At 34.5% G+C, this 23652-nt stretch overlaps 1 protein-coding gene and 1 pseudogene across 1 annotated transcript in view; one reads left to right on the forward strand and one right to left on the reverse strand.

Annotated features, from left to right (window-relative positions):
• LOC145269880 (N-alpha-acetyltransferase 25, NatB auxiliary subunit-like) overlaps nucleotides 1-23652 on the forward strand; it is a 109133-nt gene that overhangs the window by 23031 nt on the left and 62450 nt on the right. The window contains exon 2 of the mRNA XM_080125626.1: nucleotides 17088-17173. Within this exon, the coding sequence (XP_079981752.1) occupies nucleotides 17088-17173 (86 nt within the window). The remainder of the gene's footprint in view (nucleotides 1-17087; nucleotides 17174-23652) is intronic.
• LOC145269971 (U2 spliceosomal RNA) lies at nucleotides 2329-2494 on the reverse strand (annotated as a pseudogene).

Here is a 23652-nt window from a genome sequence, read left to right on the forward strand (position 1 = left end):
AATTGGACAATATAGTAATCATTAGTAATGCAAATTCGGTAAATTTGTTAACTTATATGGAGTGGCTCATGAAAAACTTGTTTACGTTAGACTTGAATACAACCATATTGTAGTCAGCTGGAAAGCAGGAAAACGGAAGACAATTCCATAGGCATGCAAGAAAGAAGCTTTGTTCATGGAATCTACATTTAGGTTTAAGCACAGATAAATAGTGAGGGAATTGTTGATAGTGTTTTCTGCTAAACGGGTGTTTCTTGTGAAAGTTTGGCGAGGGGGACCATAGATTGGAGCTCAGCCGAGCACTTGTTACAATGAAATGATGTTAATTAATCAACAAAAATGAAATAAATTTGTTAATAAAAATGAAAAATCACATCACATATTGCTCCCTGATAGCAATAATTATACAGGGGAATACTTCTCCCTTATCGTTTCAAACAAGTTTATTTAATTTTTGTTGTGGAGTAATTAACCTCGTTACATTGTAACAGTTTATTTTTGTTTTGTGTAATACGTTAATTAATAAGTTTACTTTGTTAACATTGTTATATTTTAAGTTCGTTAATTAACTTCACCAACTTGTTTCCTTTTCGTAAACTGCTTCAGCAATTTCCGGAACTCCGCTACAGTAATCGTGTAATCATTTTTTTTTTTTTTTTTTTTCATTTAACATTCTTTCGTTGTTCTAGTGATTATTTCAGCGTCCCAAATTAAATCTTATTATGTAGCTTATTTTTGCAATGTCTAAGATGGTTATCTCTCTTAGATTTAAGTATCCGTTGACATAAGCACCATAACAATTTTTTGTTTATTACGTTTCTGAATTTCTGAGATAGGAATTGATTATTCGTGTTATTTGGATTCATCGGACTACTGTTCTCGTCTTGACGTGTGGCACAGTTGTTAGAGTACTTTGAAAAATTAATTGTAAAAAGTGACCTTCTCCTGAAGGTGCAGTTCTCTGTGTGGACGACCGAAAAATACAATTGCGAATTATATAGAACCTCTATCCAGTCATGGAAGATAGAACAAGAGCATGCTAAAGGGTTTTGTTTGAAATTCTGTCGAAATTCCCAAGTTTTTTTTTTTTTTTTTTTTTTTAAATCAATATTCACCCCACAGTGCCACTTTGAAGCAGGGGGCTACTATTAGGGAATTAATTAGCGGGGGGTCATTATGAAGGGAGAAGAGTAGAAAGATGTTTGTTAACATTACACTTGAACTTCTGCATATCATTGCAGTTGGGAAAGCAGAATCCCGGAAGGGAGTTCCAAAGACCCGCAGTTCTGGGGAAGAAACTATTCGAGTAAAAGGCTTTCTTGCACCTAGGGATCTCTACTGTAAAGGGATGAGACTTAGTAGCTTGTCGGGTTTGTCGGGGGTAGTTACGTTGGGGAGGTACAAGTGTTTGCAGTTTGTCAGAGCATTCACCATTAAAGTATTTGTAGAACAGGCAGAGGGATGCAACATCTCGTCGATGGGACAGAGGTTGAAGCCTAGATGACAGTTCAGGACCTATCAGGTTGGCGACTCTTTTTTGAACCCTGTCCAGGAGCGAGAGACAAGCAGCAGATGCACCAGCCCAGATGTGGAAACAGTACTCCATACATGGGCGAATGGTTGCCTTATAGAGGTATGGGATACTGGCAGGTGACAGTCCCAAATTCAACAAGATACACCTGAAGAAGGTCGGCGGTTATATCAACTGAAACGTTGTGAAAATAACGCTCAAGATGAGAACGGTAACCTGATGAATCTAAACGAAGCAAATTTTTTGTTTGTTTTATTTAAGGTCATTGAGTACTTGTGAATGGGAACGAGTGATGTCCGTCGTTCAGGTTGACCACTGGTGTAATTTCAGGGTAGAGCTATGTTATTTCAACGACTTGGATATAATTTATCTTGTCTGCCTCGATTAAAAAGAAACGTCGGCTACCACTTGGTCTTAATTTACTTGATTTTTTTTTTTTTTTGCATTTTTGGCCTTCTCAAATGGACAAGTGGACAAACACGTCTTATAAAAATGTCTTATATGTCTACGTATGGTGTTATGTAAATATTTTCAGTAGTTAGTGCTCAATACATAAGTACCTATTTACTATGCCTCCCCACGGGACAGAGTTAGACACCAGGGTCGTTTTTTAACGTGGGGAAAAGGTACAAAAATAAAAATTGTCTCAGTCGTGAAGGGTTTCTCCTCTACCGAAAGAGAACAAGAAATAGAAGTGCAGCATCTGAAGAACAGACGGTATTTATTTGCTCCCCCACCGAGCAAATTAGGCACAAGGCCAATTTTTAATGTGAGGAGTGAAGGGAGGGGGAAGGGAAAAAGGGGACCAGCTCCCAAGAGGTGGGAAATGGGAGCTGGTTAAAGGTCAGGCATGTGGGGTTGCCCCCACATCTGGTCTTTGCTAGTCATAGCTAGTCATAGCTAGCAGTATCTGCCGGAACAGATACTACACTTTGATCTTGGCCAAAAGGCCAAAGACCCAATATATAAGTAGAGCTAGGTAGTAAATGTTGAAAATATGGCAATTACACAGAATTTTCAACGTTTCATTCTTGTAAGGATTTGTCAGGTTATTGCCTATGTTAATTAATTGCCGTATATAGTTTTAAAACTTGTGTGTTTCTAAATTTTTGAGATGAGGATTATTTGGAAAATTGTGTTCCTCAAATATTAGTCACACAACGTTTGTGTCTCTTCTGATCGCAAGGGGATAATGCGATCATTACCCCTTCTCTAAATATTTTCAAGCAGACAGTCCTGGATCGAAGCTATTGACAGCAGAATAGTAACCACGTTAAACAAATGTGAATATACGAGATGCCTTTGATAAGTTTCCAGACTTTTTTCGTATGGGCACTTTTATTGATAGTACACACATGAATCTCTAGTCCCCTTCGAAGTAATCTCCTCCAGCTGCAATGCACTTGTACTGTTCCAACAACTTTTGGAAAGCCCCATGGAAATTCTTTTGTGAGCGTGCCAATGACCCTCGTCATAGCCTCTTAACAATAGCCTCTAAGGTTTTCCTTGAGCTTAGGAAATAACCAAAAGTCACAGGGAGCCAGGCCTGGACTATAAGACAGGTAAGGAATTCTCTTGATGCCCATGACAATGTTTTTCTGATTTTCTCTGAGCACTCTTGGGACAAACTTTGCACAAATATTCCGCATCTTCAGTTCCTTGCATGTAATTGTGTGTACAGTTCCCACACTGACAGCAAACTGTGCACTTATTGTCTTTGTAGACACAAGATGGTCCTTATCCATTAAATTCTTTATTTACCCAATCAACTCTGGTGTTCTGACTTCCTTACTCCTCCCACATTTCTCATCATCCCTCATAAACTTTCTGCCTTCCTTGAATCTCTTATGCCATTCAAAAATTAATGCTCGATTCATGCAAGATGGTCCAAAGACAGTCTGAAGCATTCCATACGTTTTTGTGGCATTTATTCCAAGTTTAAAACAGAATTTTATTGCATATTGTTCTTCTAAAGTGTCCTCACATCCAAATTGCCTTTTAGAAATTTACCAGCTGTGACAATCAGGCTTTAGTAGGGTGTATTCCAATTCCTGCTGTAACTGTTCATTTAAACCTGAAATCATAAAAATTGGTCAGTTATCTCATAAGATTTATAGCAATGACATACTGAAGTTTCAGGAATCTACAACAGTTTAAAATGTTTGTACAAAAAAGTCTGGAAACTTATTGAATACACATATTTGATGTATCTACATATAATTTTATGTAAATATTTTCAGTATTTAGTGTTCGATACGTAAGTAGAGCTAGGTAGTAAATTTTAAAAATATATATGGCAATTAAGCTGCACAGAATTTTCGACGTTTAATTCTCGTGAGGATTCATCTGGTTATTGCCTACGTAGCTTGATTGCTGTATATATTTTCAGAACTTACTGTGTGTGTTTCTACATTTTCGAGATGATGATTAATAATTTGGATTATTTGGGCAATTGTTTTTATCTTGAATATTATTCACACAACGTTTCGGCTGCAAAAACCTGACATTACAGATAAAGTACAAAGTAAAATCTAAATTGTAAAATAAAATTTCCAAAGATCTGCATGATATCCAATTTAATTTTGAAAAGTCTCAAATTCTGATCGCTGTCAAGAAATTGAGAGAGTCGCCAACCTGATAGGTCCTAAACTGTCATCTAAGTTTCAGCCCCTGTCCTATCAACAAAATGTTGCATCCCTCTGCCTGTTTTACAAGTACTTTAATGGTGGATGCTCTGACGAACTACAAGCCCTTGTACCCCCTTGATGAAAATACCCCTGACAAGCAGCAAAGTCCCACCCCTACACAGTAGAGATCACTAGATGTAAGAAAACCTTCTACTCTAATAGTTTCTTCCTCAGAACTACTAGACTTTGGAATTCTCTTCCGGTTTCCTGCTTCCCCAACTGTACTGATATGCAGAGGTTCAAGTGTAATGTGAACAGACATCTTGCTGCTAAACTCCCTACATAGTACCTTTGCAACTTATGTCCCTGATAGTAGCCCCTCCTCTTACATCAAAGTGGTAATGTGCCTTGTTTGGTGTGAAAATCTAATAATGAAAAAAAAAGTTGCATCCAAAGTCGTGTGTTTTAGTTGGGTCTATGAGTACTGATTCTATTTGTACATGTAGTGGACAAATGTGAAACTTCTTTTAGATGCCATTGATTGGGACGTAATTTACAAGGATTTGATTTCAAAACTATTTTGCGATTCTTCCAACAAGGAATGTTATGTCCGGGCAGAAGAAGCGAAATTTTTCAAATGAAGAACTGATTAATGCGGATCCAGGTAATGAATTTCATTTTAATCAACGAAACATTAAGTACCTGTACGACAACATACGAAGAATGCAAAGATTTGTTGATCAGCACACAGTTTCACAAGACATTTGTACCGAACAAAATGTCAAACTAGATATTTTAATAAAAAAATAATTTTTTGTTCAAAGGAGGTTTTTGTCTGTGGAAACTTTGCAGAAAACGATCATTTTTTTTTTTATACAAGATGAAATCCAATGTTAAGCAAGGAATATTGCATCCTGTACTCTACAGTGCTTTACTGAGATTCCAGTGGACGATTGAAGCATATAAAACTTATGACACACTGGTGCTACCAGATCAGGCTGTCTGAAGATATTGGCTTCCTGAGACGAAATGCACCTAACATTGCTGTGTTTTGTTTTTCTACTTCCTTTTGCAAAACTTAATTATGTTCTGAAAAACGAAAAACGAAAAGAACAACCCACCTTTTTCCTCTTTTCCTTCTTCCCATTTCCCCTTTCTCTTTCTATCTCCCCCCACTTCCTGGCTGGTTTCTTAACTTAAAATGCGCCAAACAATAATAATGTAACCATTTTCCCTCTCCCATTGCAAAACTCATTCATGTTCTGCAAGACAGAGAACAAAAACGATAAAATTCACTATAAAAGCAACCAAATACTACAAACTTGCGACTGAAGATACAAAGAGCTTGAAGAATAAAAACCTACAAAATAACTGAATGCAACGGGAATACTTTTTTTCTAAAATAACTGGATTCGGCATTAAACAACTTGAAAAGGGTTGATATGCCGTAAAACAAACCAACCAAACTTATGACACAACATAGTTTCGTATCAAACACAAGACAATGACGATTCACTACATTTGTGCATTACTGTGTCATGTCAATAAAATCACTTAAGTTATGGCTGTGTGGATAACTATAAAAATTATAAAAACCTTACAAATTTATGTCTGCATAAAAAGAACTTTAGCATTGATGCATTTTCTTTGCTACAAGCTATGGAAAAATCCTTTTTTTTATGAAATCAGTTGCTTAGTAAAATGGCATGCAGTTAAGTGGTCGCTTTAATGTCTTCTGAATAATCAGATCCTGGATTATAAAGCCAGAAGTCTGCTTGGAGATGTCTGGAAACTATGAAGGAAGTGCTAAAATTTCTCAAGGCAAGATTTGCCAGGGGAGACAACACAATACCCTGAATCAGAAGCAACCACCATTTTGTCCCGTTGTCAACAGCGAACATTCGTCGTACACATTTAACAAAATTGTCCAGTGAAGATAAATCGTATACCGACACATGACTTTAAATTTAAAGATCTGACATTTTAAGGTGTTCTCTGATTCTCTTGAGCATCTACAGCGTCGTGCCAATTATATATATATATATATATATATATATAAATATATAAAAGCAAACATACATACATACACATATTTTCGCTTTATATATATATATATATATATATATATATATATATATATATATTATATATAAAGCGAAAATGTATGTATGTATGTATGCTTTTTGTGTATGTCTGCAAAAGGCTTTTTTCATCAGCCTTCTCAGTCGGCTCGCTCCTTCTTAAAACTTTATATCACGTCTAAATCGTAATATCTACGATTTAAGAACAGGGGTCGCGTGTGTTTTTTTAACACATTTTTTTAATACACACATCTACAAATGCCCGGGCACCTCCTGCAGTTCTGAACGTAATCCGTACAGCCACCTACTTTGAAAATGCTGCCGTGAAACCTGACATACTTATATGGAATAAGTCAGAGAGAGTTGCAACCTTCGTTGAAGCGAGTATCCCTAATGATGGAGGTCTGAACAGAGCTGAAAGGGAGAAACAGACCAAATTTCAATGTCTCATGTATGATATGAAAAGAAACTGGAATCTTAGGGAAATATCAATCATACCAGTTATCATAGGTGCCACAGGGCTTATGAAGAAGAACCTGAAGTCCTACCTAACTAATATTCCTGGTGAACCAAGTGCAAAAGAGATTCAGACAATTGCACTTAAGGGAACAGCGAGGATACTAAAAAGAGCTCTTGGTTGGTTTCAATAAAAAGTAGGGCAATGTTGGCAGCTGGTTTGGCTGCCCCATACCCAGCATCTTCAAAGGAAGAAAATAAAAAAAATAAAAAATATAAAATGATGCCTCAGAATTGTGTGAATGAACATGTATCACTCACATTTTTGGAGTTCTGTATTGTCTAACTATTGTGATGTTTCTAAGTTTTATGCATTCCTTAATTAGCTTAGCCTCTGTCTGTTGCTAAAGGTTTTATGACCATGGCTTAATAAACAAAAAAAAAAACGTGCAAAATATTCTATTGATCGAAAATTGGATGATATATAGATAAGAAATTTGAAAACTGAAAATGTTAATTTTACTGTGAAGACCTGAAGTTCATGAAGAGGATAGGGACGTTACATAAAAAAGGCTGTTAGAGGGTCATTGACCACTTCCACCGGGATTTTCAGTTTTTGGAACAGTATAACAAGTGCATTGCAGCCGATGGAGATTACTTCGAAGGAGACTAGAGGTTCATGTGTGTACTATCAATAAAAATGTACATACGGAAAAAGTCTAGAAACTTATTGAAGACATCTCGAAAATGTACTTTTGTGCCAGGAATCCAAATATGGCACTGAAAATCTAGAGAAATTAATGGTTTCTAAAAGATCTGCAGTAAATGCACGTGACAATACCACAAAAATCCCATGTATGCAGTAAAGAAAAGAAAGTTGAATTGTGATGCATTTTATGTATAAGAAACTGAAATCTGATAATAGGAATGTTTAAATAAGAATAAATTGCAAGATTTCTTTGGTATTATTGTAAATTAACACCTTCTGTTAAATCACACCCACCTACCTCCCTGAAATATGTGATTCTCCCATTTTTAGGCAATTACATATGAACATCTTGAAAAAGTTGGCAGAAATAATGTGTGTATATATATATATATATATATATATATATATAAATCAGAGAAAAAAAATTAAAACTGTAAGTTGAAATTTACAATCAAATTTATTGTTCGACTGAATACTCCAAAAAAACAATTGTAAACTGTTTTTTGGAGTATTCGGTCAAACAATAAATTTGATTATAAATTTCAACTTAGTTTTAATTTCTTTTCTCTTATAATAAGCTCTACTCTCTATTGTGTGTGTCTATTGAGCTTTTTTATTTAGATTGAAGTTTACCATTGCTTATATCAGGTAAACACTACATCTCCTTTGATTTTATTAATTATTTATGTATATATATATATATATATATATATATATATATATATATATAAATAAATTTAATGTAAAATAATCTTAGATTTTCGGGCTATTCTAACGTTTTAAGGCAGTTAACCATTTTTTTTCTATAGGAAATCTTGTGATACAATTGTGTTTTTATGAAGGTTTTTGTAAGGAGGAGACTTTCTTCTCGACTTCAGATTAGTGGTATAGCTAGGGGCAATTATGTGTGGACACTCTGAAAACTTTGCAGAAAGAAAACAAAATTATTTTAGAATGGTGGATTGATTTCACGTAAATTTAATATAAAATAATCCACTATTTCCAGACCAATCTAGCGTTTTAGAGCAGTTAATTTGGTTTTCTATGAGTGGCAAATGTTTTTTTTAACCTGATTGAGTGGTCTTAAAATAGTTTGTACAGTGGGGGTGTGGGGACTTGCCACTCGGACTTAAAGTTAGTGGTTAGGGTTATAGCAGGGTTTTTTTATTTTGAAGTGTCATTTGGACTTAAGGTTAGTGGTAGGATTAAAGGAGATTTTTTTCTAGGTGGAACTTGTCACTCAGATCTAAGATTAATGGTACGACAGGTTCAAGGAGACTCTTTTAGGAGGTGGTTGTATCACTCTGATCTAGACTTAGTGGTAGTGTAATTCCGTCAATGTAATCTCCAACCGTCTTTAGGTGTGTCTTGCGAACTTGGGAAATTTTCTGTTGGACTCTGAAATCTGCATGGAATTTTGAACGGAACCTTTTATTTTAACCATTATATTAGAATTATATGTAATTTTGAACGGAACCTTTTATTTTAACCATTATATTAGAATTATATGTAATTTTGAACGGAACCTTTTATTTTAACCATTATATTAGAATTATATGTAATTTTGAACGGAACCTTTTATTTTAACCATTATATTAGAATTATATGTAATTTTGAATGGAACCTTTTATTTTAACCGTTATATTAGAATTATATGTAATTTTGAATGGAACCTTTTATTTTAACCATTATATTAGAATTATATGTAATTTTGAACGGAACCTTTTATTTTAACCATTATATTAGAATTATATGTAATTTTGAATGGAACCTTTTATTTTAACCATTAGGGTAGTATGTTCTCGTTCTCACAACTATAACTGAATAAAGGTCCGAAGTAGTTTGCAATTGTGTTTTTAGTGTTGCTCGCACTGAGGATTGAACTTTCAACCTCTAGAAGAGTAACTTTACAACTGAATTTTAACAAGTATTTTATCCACTATGCCTTGGGTCCTTGTGAACGATTCTAGCATGAATTTTAGGAGCTTTAGAGAATTGCATATTTACTTCATAAACATTATTCTGAAATAAATATGTAATTTTGTTAAATGTATTAACCCCTAGAGTTGTGACCCTTTGTCTTGTAAACTGTCACCCAATCCTTTTTCCTGTTCAATTAATTTTCTGTCGTTAATGCATTTTTCCAAATCCTAATTTGCTAATAACCTTTGCGTCACTGTTTGCCAGGCCCAAATCTCGTTAACAATTATCGTTTGCCGGCGGCACAGTGAAGAAATCATTAACATTCCACAGCTTTTGTTTAGACGATTTCTAGACGTTTCAACCAATTCCTTTCACCTTCTTCAGGTGTGCGCACCGTAAATATAAAATTGCAAACCATTATTTTCAACCCAGAAATACAATAATAAAAAAAAACCCCAAAAACACTTAATCTTCTAGCTCCCCAAATTATCTGCTTTGCATAATGGCATCTATTGGCCAGGTATCAGATTTGTAAATTAATTTTTTTTTTATTCGTAGATAAAGAAATTTAAGTGTAGTATCTGTTCAATTTTAATTTTTTCCCCAACTTGTCCCCCCCCTCCCCTTCTATTTAACTTTTTTTCTCCCTCTGACTGGCTTTCTCCTTTTCTAGATTTGATAACTGGTTCAATATGATTGAAAGAAAAATTGACTGACCTAATTTCACTGTTTTTGAAACTCCCTGCAAAAATGCAAAAAAAGTAATTGTTAATTATTAACCGCCTCCTTCTCACACACACTTTACATTAATAAGAGACGGTCACGACGAGAGACGTTCTTGTAATAGTCTAACAGTGCGGATGATTTTAACCGACCACTTGTCAGAAACATATGCATGTCAATTGTTGCGACTGGGAAAATTTGTTTATATTAATAAATAATATATCTTGCTATTATCTTATTGAACACTCTTTTAACCCTTATCCCCGAGTGGCTTCTGGGCCTTGATAAGTGGTGACCTCCATGTAAAATAAAAATAAAAATACCAAGCCGTTTGTGAAATGATATCACGATAAGGTTAAAAAAAAAAAAAAAAAATGACTATATAAATGAAAGCTGATCTTCAACAAAATGTTGCATTCCTCTGCTTGTTTTACAATTATTTTAATGGTGGATGTTCTGACGAACTACAAGCCCTTGTACCCCCTTTGAAATAAATACCCCCGACAAACTCGACGAGCAGCAAAGTCCCACCCCTATACAGTGAAGATCCCTAAATGTAGTTTCTTCCCCAGAACTGCTAGACTCAGAAACTCCCTTCTGGGTTCATGTTTTCCCAACTGTACTGACATGCAGAAGTTCAAGTGAATGTGAACAAACATCTTGCTGCTCAACTCCCTACATAGTATCTTTGCCACTTATGTCCCTGATAGTAACCGTCTACATCAAAGTGGCACTGTGCCTTGTTTGGGGGTGAAAATGGAATTAAAAAAAAATGTCTTGTGTTACTTTGCGACATTCTCTGCTACAACGTGTGGGTCCCATGTATAAATGTGTAACATTACAATAGAAACGTGATCTGAAAAGAACTAAGTATGGTAGAGAAATCAAATTTATCCAATTGTGAATATTAAATCTGGTTTTACCAAGCAAAAATTGACGGTTGTAATCCAGTTACAAAAGCTTTGCATTATGAAGAATTGGCAGGTAAAGAATTGTCGGTATAAATCCAATTCGAATCAAACAGATGTAGTTTCTTTCTCGTGTCAAGATGAAGGCTATGATTGAAGTAACAAAACCCATCGACCATAAAATGTTTTGGATATTTCAAGATTTCAAGGTAGTTCTACAAAAATAATCACATTTTAAAAACCAATACATTTTAAATCCTAAAAATATCACCATTTTGTTCAGAAATGAATTTCCTTCCACATGTATATTATTTAATTGGAATTCATTATCGAGATGAGTGTTATTTACTTATTTTATTGCGGACTATTATCCTCATCTTTTTTTGTTGTTGTTTCATGACGTTTCAGCCAACTATTCCTCTGGCCTTTGTCAGGTGGTAACCGCAACGGGATAGGAACTCCGAATCTCCTAACTGCATTCTCAGCAATTACTGCCTTCCATAGTTGTTGTCGTCTCACCACGTTTTGGCTAAGTAAGCCTCTGGCTGACTTTGGGTAGGATTGAAATCGCTATCTTCAAACAATTCTCACCTGGAACCATAGAGATTCAATGTTTATCCACTGCGCCACGGGCTCCGAAGTGCGATCAAGGTTGGATTTTTTGATCTTATAAATCCACGTTTATTTATTATCTGATCTTCCATGATCGGGTCCATACCGAATAGTGTGTATATGTGTAATATATATATATATATATATATATATATATATATATATATATATATATAGTTGGCCGAAACGTTGCTAACAACAACTAAAAAGATGAGGATAATAGTCCACAATAAAAACAAATTAATCCTTTCACATGTTTTAATAAATAATATTCTACATGATATATTTGAAGAGTTTTTAGCAAATAAAATGATGAAAATCTTAATGCTATAAAACAGACATTTTGTGCCAGATTTATTTTTACCTCTGCGGTTCTTAAAAGCTCGGTACCACTTCTCTATGAGAAATTTCATAGTGAAATTTGGAAAGCAATCAGAAAAAACTTTAATCTTATTTATTGTACAAAATATACTGGTTTATTCATTTTTTTTGTTTTTGTTTTTAAAATAAAACTTCAACATGACATTTATCGAGCACATTTTAAAAAAATATTTTTTGCATTCCAATTGATAAGTAAATTAATGCTTTTATTATTTTTATGTGTAAAATGATAATTCTATGTTAATTACTTTTTCGATACCAGCAATTTTTAATTAATCCCCTTCCCGCTGCAAATATTAACCTCTTTTAAACAATTTATAAGCTGTCAGCTATTTACATAGACAGTTTTTTTTAACTGTTTAACTCTTTTTTTTTTTTTTTTTCAAAATAAAACCGAAAAACAAAAATATCAGTTTGGCTTAAAATGAATAAAGTTTGTGGTTCTTTTATATAATAGTGGTTCCTTCAAGAAGTATTGGTTTTCAAATATACTAAACTTTCAAAGTTTAGTAATAAGTTGTTAGCTGCAAAAAACAAAACAAAAAAAATAAGATTCTAATTTTTTAGGCGATTATGTGAATACCCTAAAATACTTAGTGGAAAAAAAAAAGAAAAAAATATGACACCAACAATAATTTAGAGTAAAGGGGGATCAGTTTTGCATCTAAATTTAATCTATAATGATCCCTCACTTCTTGGCCATTCTTACCTTTTAAAGCAGTTAGTACTCAAAATTTTGTAGATATTTTTTCAGTTTGAAAAGTTATATGTATATAAAATTATGCTACCACTAAATTTAGCTTTGAGTGACTGATAGTGCCTCTCTGGGCGTAAAGTACGCTTAAATATGATCTTTTAATTTGACCAGATTTTGTATATATGTTATTATAGTTGTGATTTCAAAAGTAAAGAAAAAAAAAGTATTTAGGTGCCATCAACTAGAATTGAAACCGAAATGGTAGCATTTAGATGTGGGACGATTAATCGGAATCAGAATCGTTAATCATGTATTTTGGGGGGAATCGCATTGTTAAAAATACCTTAGATTTATGATTCTCTTATATTTTCAAGTTGAACTGTTTGTTTGAAGTGAGATTAATGCTGTCAAAAATTTATAAAATCGTCATAGAATTTTTCATAACATATTTAATATGATGTACAAGAATTTTATTAACTACTTTAAAGGTAATCTTTATCTTAATGAGTTTTCTTATTCCGTCACATACATAGGCGCTGTCTGTCTCGAAATTTCAAGGCCCGTGATTAGTTGTTTGCACTGTTGCAAAACTTTAGGGGCTGCAAGGTAACATTGTTTTCATTTGTGAGCAAAGTTTATTTATGTATAAAACAGCCTAACTATGTAAAGTCCACAAAAAAGTTGATGAATACTTAATCCTTACAGAAAAAAGATTCTACGATGCTCTCATTGCGAGTAAATCATGTTAAAAATCAGTGGTTTTTCCAACAGGTAACTACAAAAAAAAAGCACTTTTGGCAAGTTTTTTTTTGTTTTATTTTACCGGCACTCTTCCATTAGTAAATGAATGAAAAATGTCATAAATAAATGAAAAATGTCTTGTCAACCTTTTATATTTTTTAAAAATAAAACAAGTAAAACCAAATTATTTAAACAATAAAAAATTTAATAGAACAATATATGTACTTTCTATTTTCTGAACTAAGGATGTTTCAGGAAATATTTCTAAAACTAAACTGATCACGTGGTATCAGTTCGCAAAACTTTGACAGTCGGTCGGCTTTTTTGAAGTATCCAAGGATCACAGGATATGGCTAACTAATCGCCAAAGACCAACTATTTGTGGGCTAAATAGTTTTAGTAGGTCGTCCTTAATTGTTGTCAATACATTGGAACAAATACATTAAGGGCATTGCTATGATTGCTGCGAAGATGGTCGGCTTTCTCTACCGTACTGGAAAGTTGCTTATGCCTGAGTATTCTGTACCTCTACAAAGCCACCATTCACCCATGCATGGCGTATTGTTGCCATATTTAGGCTGGCAAATCTTCTACTCATCTTTCACTTTTCGATAGGTTCAAAAAACGTCTCCAACCTACTAGATCCTACACTGTCAACTAAACTTCAACCTCTTTCCCACTGATGAAATGTTGCATCTCTGTGCCTGTTTTGCAAGTATTTTAATGATAGGTGCTCTGACGAACACCAAGCCCCTGTACCCCCTTGATATAAATACGTCCAACAAACCCGACAAGCAATAAAATCCCATGCTTACACTGTAGAAGTCCCTAGACGCCAGAAAGCCTACTCTAATAATTTCTTCCCTCAAACTGCTAGATTTTGGAATTCCTTTCTGACTCCCTGCTTCCCTGACTGTACTGACATGCAGATGTTCAAGTGTAATGTGAATAAACATTTTGTTGCTCAGCTTCCTACATAATATCCCTGCAAATTTTGTCCTAAATAGTAGCCCCTTGCATCCAAGTATCACCGTGCCTTGTTTCGGGTGAAAACACAGTAAAAGATATATATATATATATATATATATATATATATACATGTATATAAAAAATAAAAAATATAACACAGAAATTACATAATTGTCGATGCAATAATTTATTTCAACCTTATGGTATTTTAAAGCATCTAACCCAGACAATTACATTTTCGATACTGAAAAAAAAAAAGTTTCAGTATCGAAAATGTAATTGTCTGGGTTAGATGCTTGAAAATACCATAAGGTTGAAATAAATTATTGCATCGACAATTATGTAATTTCCGTGTTATATTTTTTATCTTATTGCTCTGTTTACCACATTGAGCTCTCATACCCGGATTTCCTCTGGAATTATTCCATTATAACACTATACATGTATTTATATAGTTTATAAACTGGCCTTGTGGTTTTTGTTTGAAGGTAAATTTCCTTTGTTGTGGGGTTGAATCGATTGGACAACAACTTTGAATCGGCACAAGTGCGACGATCACGGCTGGTGCATTGTATCATAAGGGCATGTTGATAGTCAGATGGTCGTTTTCACTGAGTTGTCTAGCAAGGAGAGACTCCCTCCAAAAATCTCTGACAAAATGTCAGACAACTCCATTGATTCAGCCACACCTTTTGATGACCTTCGAGTGACTTCATCTTCAGTTTTGAAGAAACATTGCGGTGGCCAACTCAAAACTTGACTCAGGATGAAACAGGATGCTTAACTGATTCTGGGTCTTCACCCTTACGGAGTCCATCACTTGAAACGCAAATGGCTTGTATTAATAATGGAAACATCATGCCTGGTCATCTAGTGTTTTGGACGTGGGGAACTTGCTGGAAAGAACCGGCCCAACCGATTCTGGGCAAATGCCACAACCCTGAATGATGTTGTAATGCCAGGTGGTATCAACTAATCTTGTTGGGAACTCACATTTGCTTTTTCATCGGCTGCTTTATTGTCCGTCTTCTGCTGGTCTATAAATAGACTTATATGCTGTGTAACATTGCTCATCTTTGTCAAACTCCCCATCCATTTTGGTGTGAAAGTAAAGGTTTTAGCATTATAAACCAATTCACTAAGAATCAGGGTAGAATTTGGGTTCTTTCTTTTAAAAGAATTTCAAAATAGTTTTTCGTGACACATGCAACGCTCTCTGGCCCACAAGTGGCTTGTCTTTGGCAGTGGAATCGTGCATGGCTAGCTGTCTCTTGTGACTTTACCCAAGATTATTATAGTTTTAGATGTTTGTGGATGCAAAGAAGGAAGCTGGTTCAACCTGATCCAGGTGAATGTCGCCAAAAGTACAAGTGAAAATCATTGAAGCTGTCGTATGATATCACGCGTCTTGACAACTCGCCGACTCCAATGGTGTATGCCTTGGATTTTTCTTTCATCTTCTTTCGTTCTGGCTGTGTTGTTGTCTTTTGCATATTGGTGGCTGCTGTGTGGCGCACACATGGGTTCACAAGTATAAAAATAATATCAAACAAAGGAAACAAATTCCAGCGTTTATGTGTGTATTGGTTGCACTCTGATTATATATCTGACCTCATCATGAATAACTACTTTCCAAGCAATAAGGTCCACATGCTCTGTTGAGGCAGTTGCTGTCAGCTCGTCTTGGTCTGTTCAAGCTCTTTTAATCTAGTGCAGCTATAATTTGCTTTCATATGTGTTTAAACTCCAACTGGACACTGTCATAAAACATAGCAAAACACTAGCCTCTGCAAATCTCTTTGCTGATTTTATATATATCTGTTGTTCTATTGTTTTGTTTTTTTTAATAACTACCACACCTTGCTGAACAATCCCATTTTTCTTTTGTTCACATCACCTTAATTACAACCAAACTTATTTGTTGGGAATTTATTTAGTATTAATGTAGTATTTTCCATTTCTAAAAATAGTTAAGATCTCTGATGTTTTGCGATCAGATAAATTCTACAATTTAAGTTTTCAAAAGTTTCGACTGATGACTAGGGCTATGACAACAGCATATTCTTTTTCTTGTTTTGATTCTCAGGTATATATCCATTGATATCTTATATGTGGTTAATTGTGTCTGTGTCGGATATATACTTGAGTAAAAACAATGAAAACATACGTTGTTGTAATCCTCGTGATGACTATATACGGACAAAATCTCAGTTAATATAAGAATCTGCAAATTTTGTGCTTAACAGATTGTGAATGATGAAAAATATGCTGCAGATGTTTGTTATCGTTTATTTTTTAATTCATATTTTGAAACGTTATAGACATGACTTTACGTCCAAACTATAATTTTGTTGCTTTAAACTGTATAAGCAAATACAATTAGGTAAGTTGATCGACTGAAGATCTCAAAGTTTTGCTTTTCATTTCCGATTGTGGCATCCACTATTGTTGGTAATTACAATTATTACAATATTTTTTTCCATTTCCAAAAATTAGTTAAAATCTCTGATATTTCAAAATAAGACAAATTTTTGATTAAAAACCAAAATCTTGTGAACGACAAAGAATATACGGACAAAATCTTCATTTACATAAAAATCTGAGAATTTTGTCCTGAACTGATAATGAAAAAATCTGAGAATTTTGTCCTGAACTGGTAATGAGAAATATGTTTGCAGATGTTTGAGAAAAATTGTTTTTAACAAATTTTTATTTTCATTTTTTCACAGAATGTTTGGATCTCGGAAACAACAAGAAAGCGGTCCAGGAAGCGGATAAACTTCTTAAGAAGCAAAAAGACAATCTTTGTGCCAAGGTAAAATGCAAGCATTTTAATAGTTTTACGTTTGTAACATTTCTTCAATTAGTAACGGGTTGACCCGTCAACTCCTATGCAGGAGGAGTTGGGGGGGGGGCACATGTAAAAGTTTAAGTTCCTTAAATCTTTTTGTTATGTCAAGTGATGGGAGTTCTCTGCTTTTTTTTTAAATCCAGAAAAAAAGATTTCCGTTTAAATCCTTTCATGCATTTAAGTTTTTCATTTTTTGGTTGAAATCTGCTTATATATATATATATATATATATATATATATATATATCTGAATAAAATAATTTGTAACTAAGTTTTATCGGCACTTGTACAAATTTAGTCAAGACATTAAAAAATGAAAATATCGAAAAAGGTTATATTGTACGTATCCATTTTGGACTGAAGATCTCTGAAAAAAAATTTCCTTTAATTTGATCGAGTAGTTTTTTTTTTTTTTTACAGCGGAAAAACACGTTCTTATGAGAGCACATTGAAGTCAGCCATTGTGAAATTTGCTGAAGCTGAACAGCATGCCACGGGGAGATAACTCAATGTAAAGTGCCGACACTTCCTTACCATCTTTGATTCTAGCTTTTCTTCCTAAAAATCGAACCTTTTTCTTGGTATCATAACAAATTGTTTTTTCACTGTAAAAAAAAAAAAACTACTTGAGAAATTAAGTGAAATTTTTTTTTTTTCGGAGAACTTTGTTTCATAATGAATACGTGAAATATAACCTTTTTTTCGATATTTTCATTTTTTAATGTCTTGACTAAACTGTACAAGTACCGTTTTATCAATTAGGCCTGATCTTGAATAGGATGCTCATTATTTTAGACAGACACATTCGAAGCCTGGAATTTGTGTAGATTTAGACACAGAACAAGAGTGTGGGAATTTATCAAAAACTTTGATTCCAGTGAAACAACTGGACCTGACGGTATTGCAAATCATATTGTGCAAAAAACTTCAACCTGAACTAGGTCTCATACTGACAAAGCTGTTTAAACGTTGTCTTAAGGAGAAATGTTTCCCAACACTCTGGAAAATTTCATCAGTCTGCTCCGTATTTCAAAATTCTGTAGATTCTACCTCAACCAGTCTCCTGTGTGTTATGAGTAAGTTGCTGGAATCTGTGATAGAGAAGTGGTCAATCATCTAAAAAAGAAAAACAAAAAAATAACCTACTTGATGATATGCAATATGGTTTCTGTTCTGCTAGATCTACATCTGATGTGCTAATAGTAATATCACACAGGATTAGTGAATCTCTTGATGGGAGTTTCGTTTATAGAGCAATAGCTCTTGACATATCAAAGGCTTTTGATAGGGTATGGCACAAAGCTCTACTTCACGAAATTTCCATCTATGGAATAGCTTTTTTTTCTCTGATAGGTTTATAAGAGTAGTGGTTGATACGCAGAAATCAGAAGCTCATAGTATCAACGCTGGCATCCCTCCAGGTTCCATCCTTGGCCCAACTCTCTTCTTGATCTTCATCAATGATTTCCTAAATCGCATTCTTAAATCATTTGTAGACAATTATGCAGATGACACCACAATCTATGGCAACATTTGAAAAGTCAGCAATGACCAAGATCTTTCTGATTCTCTCTTTTCTGATCTTGAACACGTGATGCAATGGGGAAAAAGGTGGCTGGTTAATTTTAATGCAGCTAAAACCAAGCTTCTCTCTTTTCATCATAATTACTCTAACCCCCATCACACCCCAATTGAAATGAATGACCTTCATCTTTGGGAAGTTCCATGTTTTGACAAACTTCTGAGACTGACCATCACCTTCAATCTAAAATTTTTTTTTTTTTTATTTTTTATTTTTTTATTACATTTTCACCCCAAACAAGGCACATTGCCACTTTGGTGTAGGGGGCTACTTTCAGGGACATAAGCTACTGGGGTATTATCTAGGGAAATGGGCAGTAAGATGTCGGTTCACATTACACTTAAATTTTTGCATATCAATACAGTTGGGGAAGCAGGGAGCCGGAATGGAATTCCAAAATCTAGCGATTCTGGGGAAGAAACTACTGGAATAGAAAGCTCTCCTACATCTAGGGATCTCCACTGTGTAAGGTAGGGATTTAGCTGCTTGTCGAGTTTGTCAAAGATATTTACGTTGTAGGGGCACAAGTGCTTGCAGTTCGTCAGAGCATTCACCATTAAAATACTTGTAGAACAAGCAGAGGGATGCAACGTTTCGTCGATAGGACAAAGGCTGTAATTTAGATGACAGTTCGGGACCTGTCAGGTTGGCGACTCTCTTTTGGACCTTGTCTAGGAGCGAGAGACTAGTAGCAGATGGAACACGTACATCAAATATGTTGCGAAGATGCCAGAAAAATGGTTGGGTCCTTCTACTGCTCCAGTAGATATCTCACTGCTGATGCAGTCCTTTACTTTTATAGGAGCCAAGTATGTCCTAGGATGGAGTACTGTTGCTACATCTAGGCAGGACCTACTCGGAGCACCCTATCCTGCCTGTACTGGGTCCAGAGCCAGCATTGAAACATAGTAGGTGATGCCATTTTCTCTTCTCTGCAACTTCTTTCTCACTGAAGAAACGTTGCGAGCTTGTTTCTGCTTTATCATTATTTTTATGCAGATGCTCATCTCCTTTACTAAACTTTCATAAAAAAACACTCTAGCTACGTCCACTCTCTATCTGTGCCTAAATCCAAACGCAGATTCCATGAACAAGGTTTCTTTCCTAGAACTGCTTGCCTGAGAAATTATGTTCCACTGACCTGCTTTCTGGCTGACTACCATATGTTCATCTTCAAGTCCAATGTAAACAAGTTTTTGTTGAGCTGGCCCTTAAAATCAAATTATGGCAAATTTCCATCACTAATGATAACTACAATGTTGTCCAGGTTACAACTGTATATTCATTAACTTTTATCCTTGAGTAGCTCTCGAGCCTTGATTAGTAGGGACTCGCTTGTAAAAAGAAAAATAAAATTTTTGATAGTGGTTGTAGCTAGATAAGTAGCAATACACATGAAAAAAATTGAAATAGCTTTAAATATTTCAATATTGGTATCCATAGAAAGAGCTTGATGAGCTAAGAATCTTTTTAAATTTTTTAAATCCAATTAAAATTAAGAAACACCCGGGTACCCACGGATTTTTTAAATTGTAATATCGAAACAGGCTTATTTAAGCCATTTTTCATGTTTTTTTTTTTTTTTTTTTTTAAAGTTCGTTTTTCTGTTTTCTTTTTTGTTTTTGTTTTTCAGATTTTTACATTTAACATCGTTTGCTTTACATTAGTTTTTTTTCAATGTTTTGATTCCCCCCCCCTCCCGCTTAAGTTTTAACGTTTGTTTTTGTTTTCTTTTTTTACTTTGCTTATACCAAACAAACCTGGTCATTGACCTCATTTGCTGAATAGCTATTGCTTACGTCATCGTCGTCGTCACACTCGCACAAAATCTTAACTCTATGACTTCCGTGCGGGCACCTGTCAATTTTGTTCTTACTTAAATAAATTAAAACATCTTTCAGTAACTCATTCTGGCTGGCCGAACGGTTCATGTTTTTTTTTTCACATTTTATTTTCAAACTTCGCCTCAGGGCTTCGGGTTCGATCCTACCAACTTACCAAAACTCCCCCCTTTCAGTTTCTTTTTTATTTAAGAGCACACACACCTCGAAACACCCGGGCAACGCTGGGTACCCCCGCTAGTATATATAGAAAATGCCTTTTGTTAGAAAATTTGGTTAAATTAAATGGTTAATTATTGTTTTTTTTTTTTAATGAACCTTGAAGACTTAATAAAAGTGTTTCTTAATATGGCAAAGGTGTATATAAAAATATTTTCTTTTTTGTGCTTCTAATTGAAAAAAAAAAAAAAAAACAATTACATAACTTCCACTTAAAGCCAAGAATTACTTTTTATTGGCAATTTAAAGGTTTCAAAATCATTTTCGAAGTAAAACTACAATTTTTTTTTTACAAAGTTAATGAATATTTGTTATTTTGAATGTTCCCTCATAGTAGCTGATGTATATTTAAAGTTATCCTTGCATGTACAGTCAATGTATATAGTCATGTTGTTAAATTAAATTTTAAAGGATGATGTCAAGAACTGTATTTTTCTGTTGCCCACCCTCATCTGTTTTGGTTCTTTTTCTGCTTCCTCCTCCGCATATCCCTCTGAACTTTTTTTTTTTTTTCCCCTCCACTTCACCTCTGTTTTTGAGCGTTCTTTTTGTGTTTCTCCTTCAACTGTGTTTAGACACTTTTGAACAAAACAAAAAAGTATTTGCGGCCTAAATAAGATCTCAGTATGGCTAACCAACATTAGCTTTTATTAGGCATGATGCATCTTTTCCAAGTGATGTTACCTCAAGTAATAACACAAGTCTGGATACTCCACCAGACTAGATGAATCCAGTAACACCAAGAGACCATAAGAAAAACATACTATAAACATACTTACACTTATTTGGGGAGAGGAAAGTTATGTTTCCAATTTCTTTACTAACTTGGTGTTTAAGATGTAAAGGAGAACTTTAATGGAATATTCGAATATCTACGAATCTCGTAAAGAGATCAAGTGTTAGTCCCTAGGTAGGGCCTTTGATTTATGAGAACTTCAACTGAAGCAAAATGAAAAAAAAAGTGAATTTTATATTTTAATTAGCGGGAGTACCCAGCGTTGCCCGGGTGTTTCGAGGTGTGTGTGCTCTTAAATCAAAAAGAAACCGGGGGTAAAAAGTTTTGGTAAGTTGGTAGGATCGAACCCGAAGCCCTGAGGCGAAGTTGGAAAATAAAATGTGAAAAAAACATGAACCGTTCGGCCAGCCAGAATGAGTTACTGAAAGATGTTTTAATTTATTTAAGAACAAAATTGACAGGTGCCCGCACGGAAGTCGTAGAGTTAACATTTTGTGCGAGCGTTACAACAACGACGACGATGTAAGCAATAGCTATTCAGCAGTTAACATTTTCTGCGTGAACGGTTTTAATGAGGTCAATGACCAGGTTTGTTTGTTATAAGCGAAGTAAAAAAACAAAAGAGAAAAACGAACGTTAAAACTTATCTGAAAAATAAAGCGGGGCGGTGGGGGGGGGGCGGTAATCAAAACATCAAAAAAAAAAAACTAATGTAAGGCAAACGAACGATGTTAAATGTAAAAATCTGAAAAACAAAAACAAAACAGAAAAACAAACGTTAAAACTTCTGAAAAAAGAAGAAAATAAAAAACGTGAAAAATGGCTTAAATAAGCCTGTTTCGATATTAAAATTTAAAAAATCGGTGGGTACCCAGGTGTTTTTGGGTGTCGCTAAGAATAAGTGAAGTAAAAAAAAAAAAAAAAAAAAAAAAAAACGAACGTTACATGAAAAATGGCTTAAATAACATTGGTTCAATATTTAAATTTAAAAAATCGAAAAAAAAAAAAAGGCATCTCACACCACGATTCGAACCCAAAACGTTTAGATAAGACCCAACGCGCTAACCAACTGATCTAACACGACGTACATGAAATTTAGTCAGTTCTTCAACTATTTAACGTAAATCAGGTCATGACGTCATCTGGCGCATGCGTAGAACCAGTAGTCGTCATGAGAAGACCGTTTTTGTTGACCTCCACCCCCCATCACCCCCTGTCGAAAATTGTCGATTTCGGGGTGAAAAAAATGAACGTTTTTGGCCAATTTTTCGATATTTTTCGGGCGAAGGATGGAGATTCAATATGATACCAAGTTTGTGAATTTTTGTTCTGTCTGTCGAAAGTTTTTAGCATACACAAACATACATACATACGTTTTCGCTTTTATATATATAGATTACGAGTTTGTGGATTTTCTGATTCTCCAATGTCTAATATCAGTTAATTGATTGGAATTCATTATTGAGATGAGTATTATTTATTAATTTATTGCAGAAGACTATTATTCTCATCTTTCTTAGTTATTGTTTCATGACGTTTCAGCCAACTACTCCTCTGGCCTTCGTCAGGTGGTAACTGCGACTGGATAAGAACTACGAATTTCCTAACTGCATCCTCAGCAATTACTGCCATCCATAGCTGTTGTCAACCATATGCCGGCTACAGCCGGCCCATTCTTGTCCTCGACTTTACACGTCTATTTTCTTCAATGTTTCACTTTGCTTCTCTTCCCCAGGTGGTGCATTTTTTATCCTATTTTCCTTTTTCTTGCGCACATCACAACAATTATGGATGGCAGTAATTGCAGTTAGGAGATTCAGAGTTCCAATCGAGTTGCGGTTACCACCTGACAAAGGCCAGAGGAATAGTTGGCCGAAACGTCGTGAAACAACAAATAAAAGATGAGGATAATAGTCCGCAACAAATAAATTTGTCTAATATCAGCCATGTTTTTTTTTTTATTTTATCTTAACAAAATTGATACTAGCTGTGTATTAAATAAAAAAAACACTTTAAAATAAGTTAAAACAAAACTTATCCAGCTAGGTAGAAAGGTAAGTAACTTA

This window comes from Euprymna scolopes, chromosome 45, assembly GCF_053919585.1.
Source record: "Euprymna scolopes isolate OS-2025 chromosome 45, ASM5391958v1, whole genome shotgun sequence".
NCBI classification, from domain to species: Eukaryota; Metazoa; Mollusca; class Cephalopoda; order Sepiida; family Sepiolidae; genus Euprymna; species Euprymna scolopes.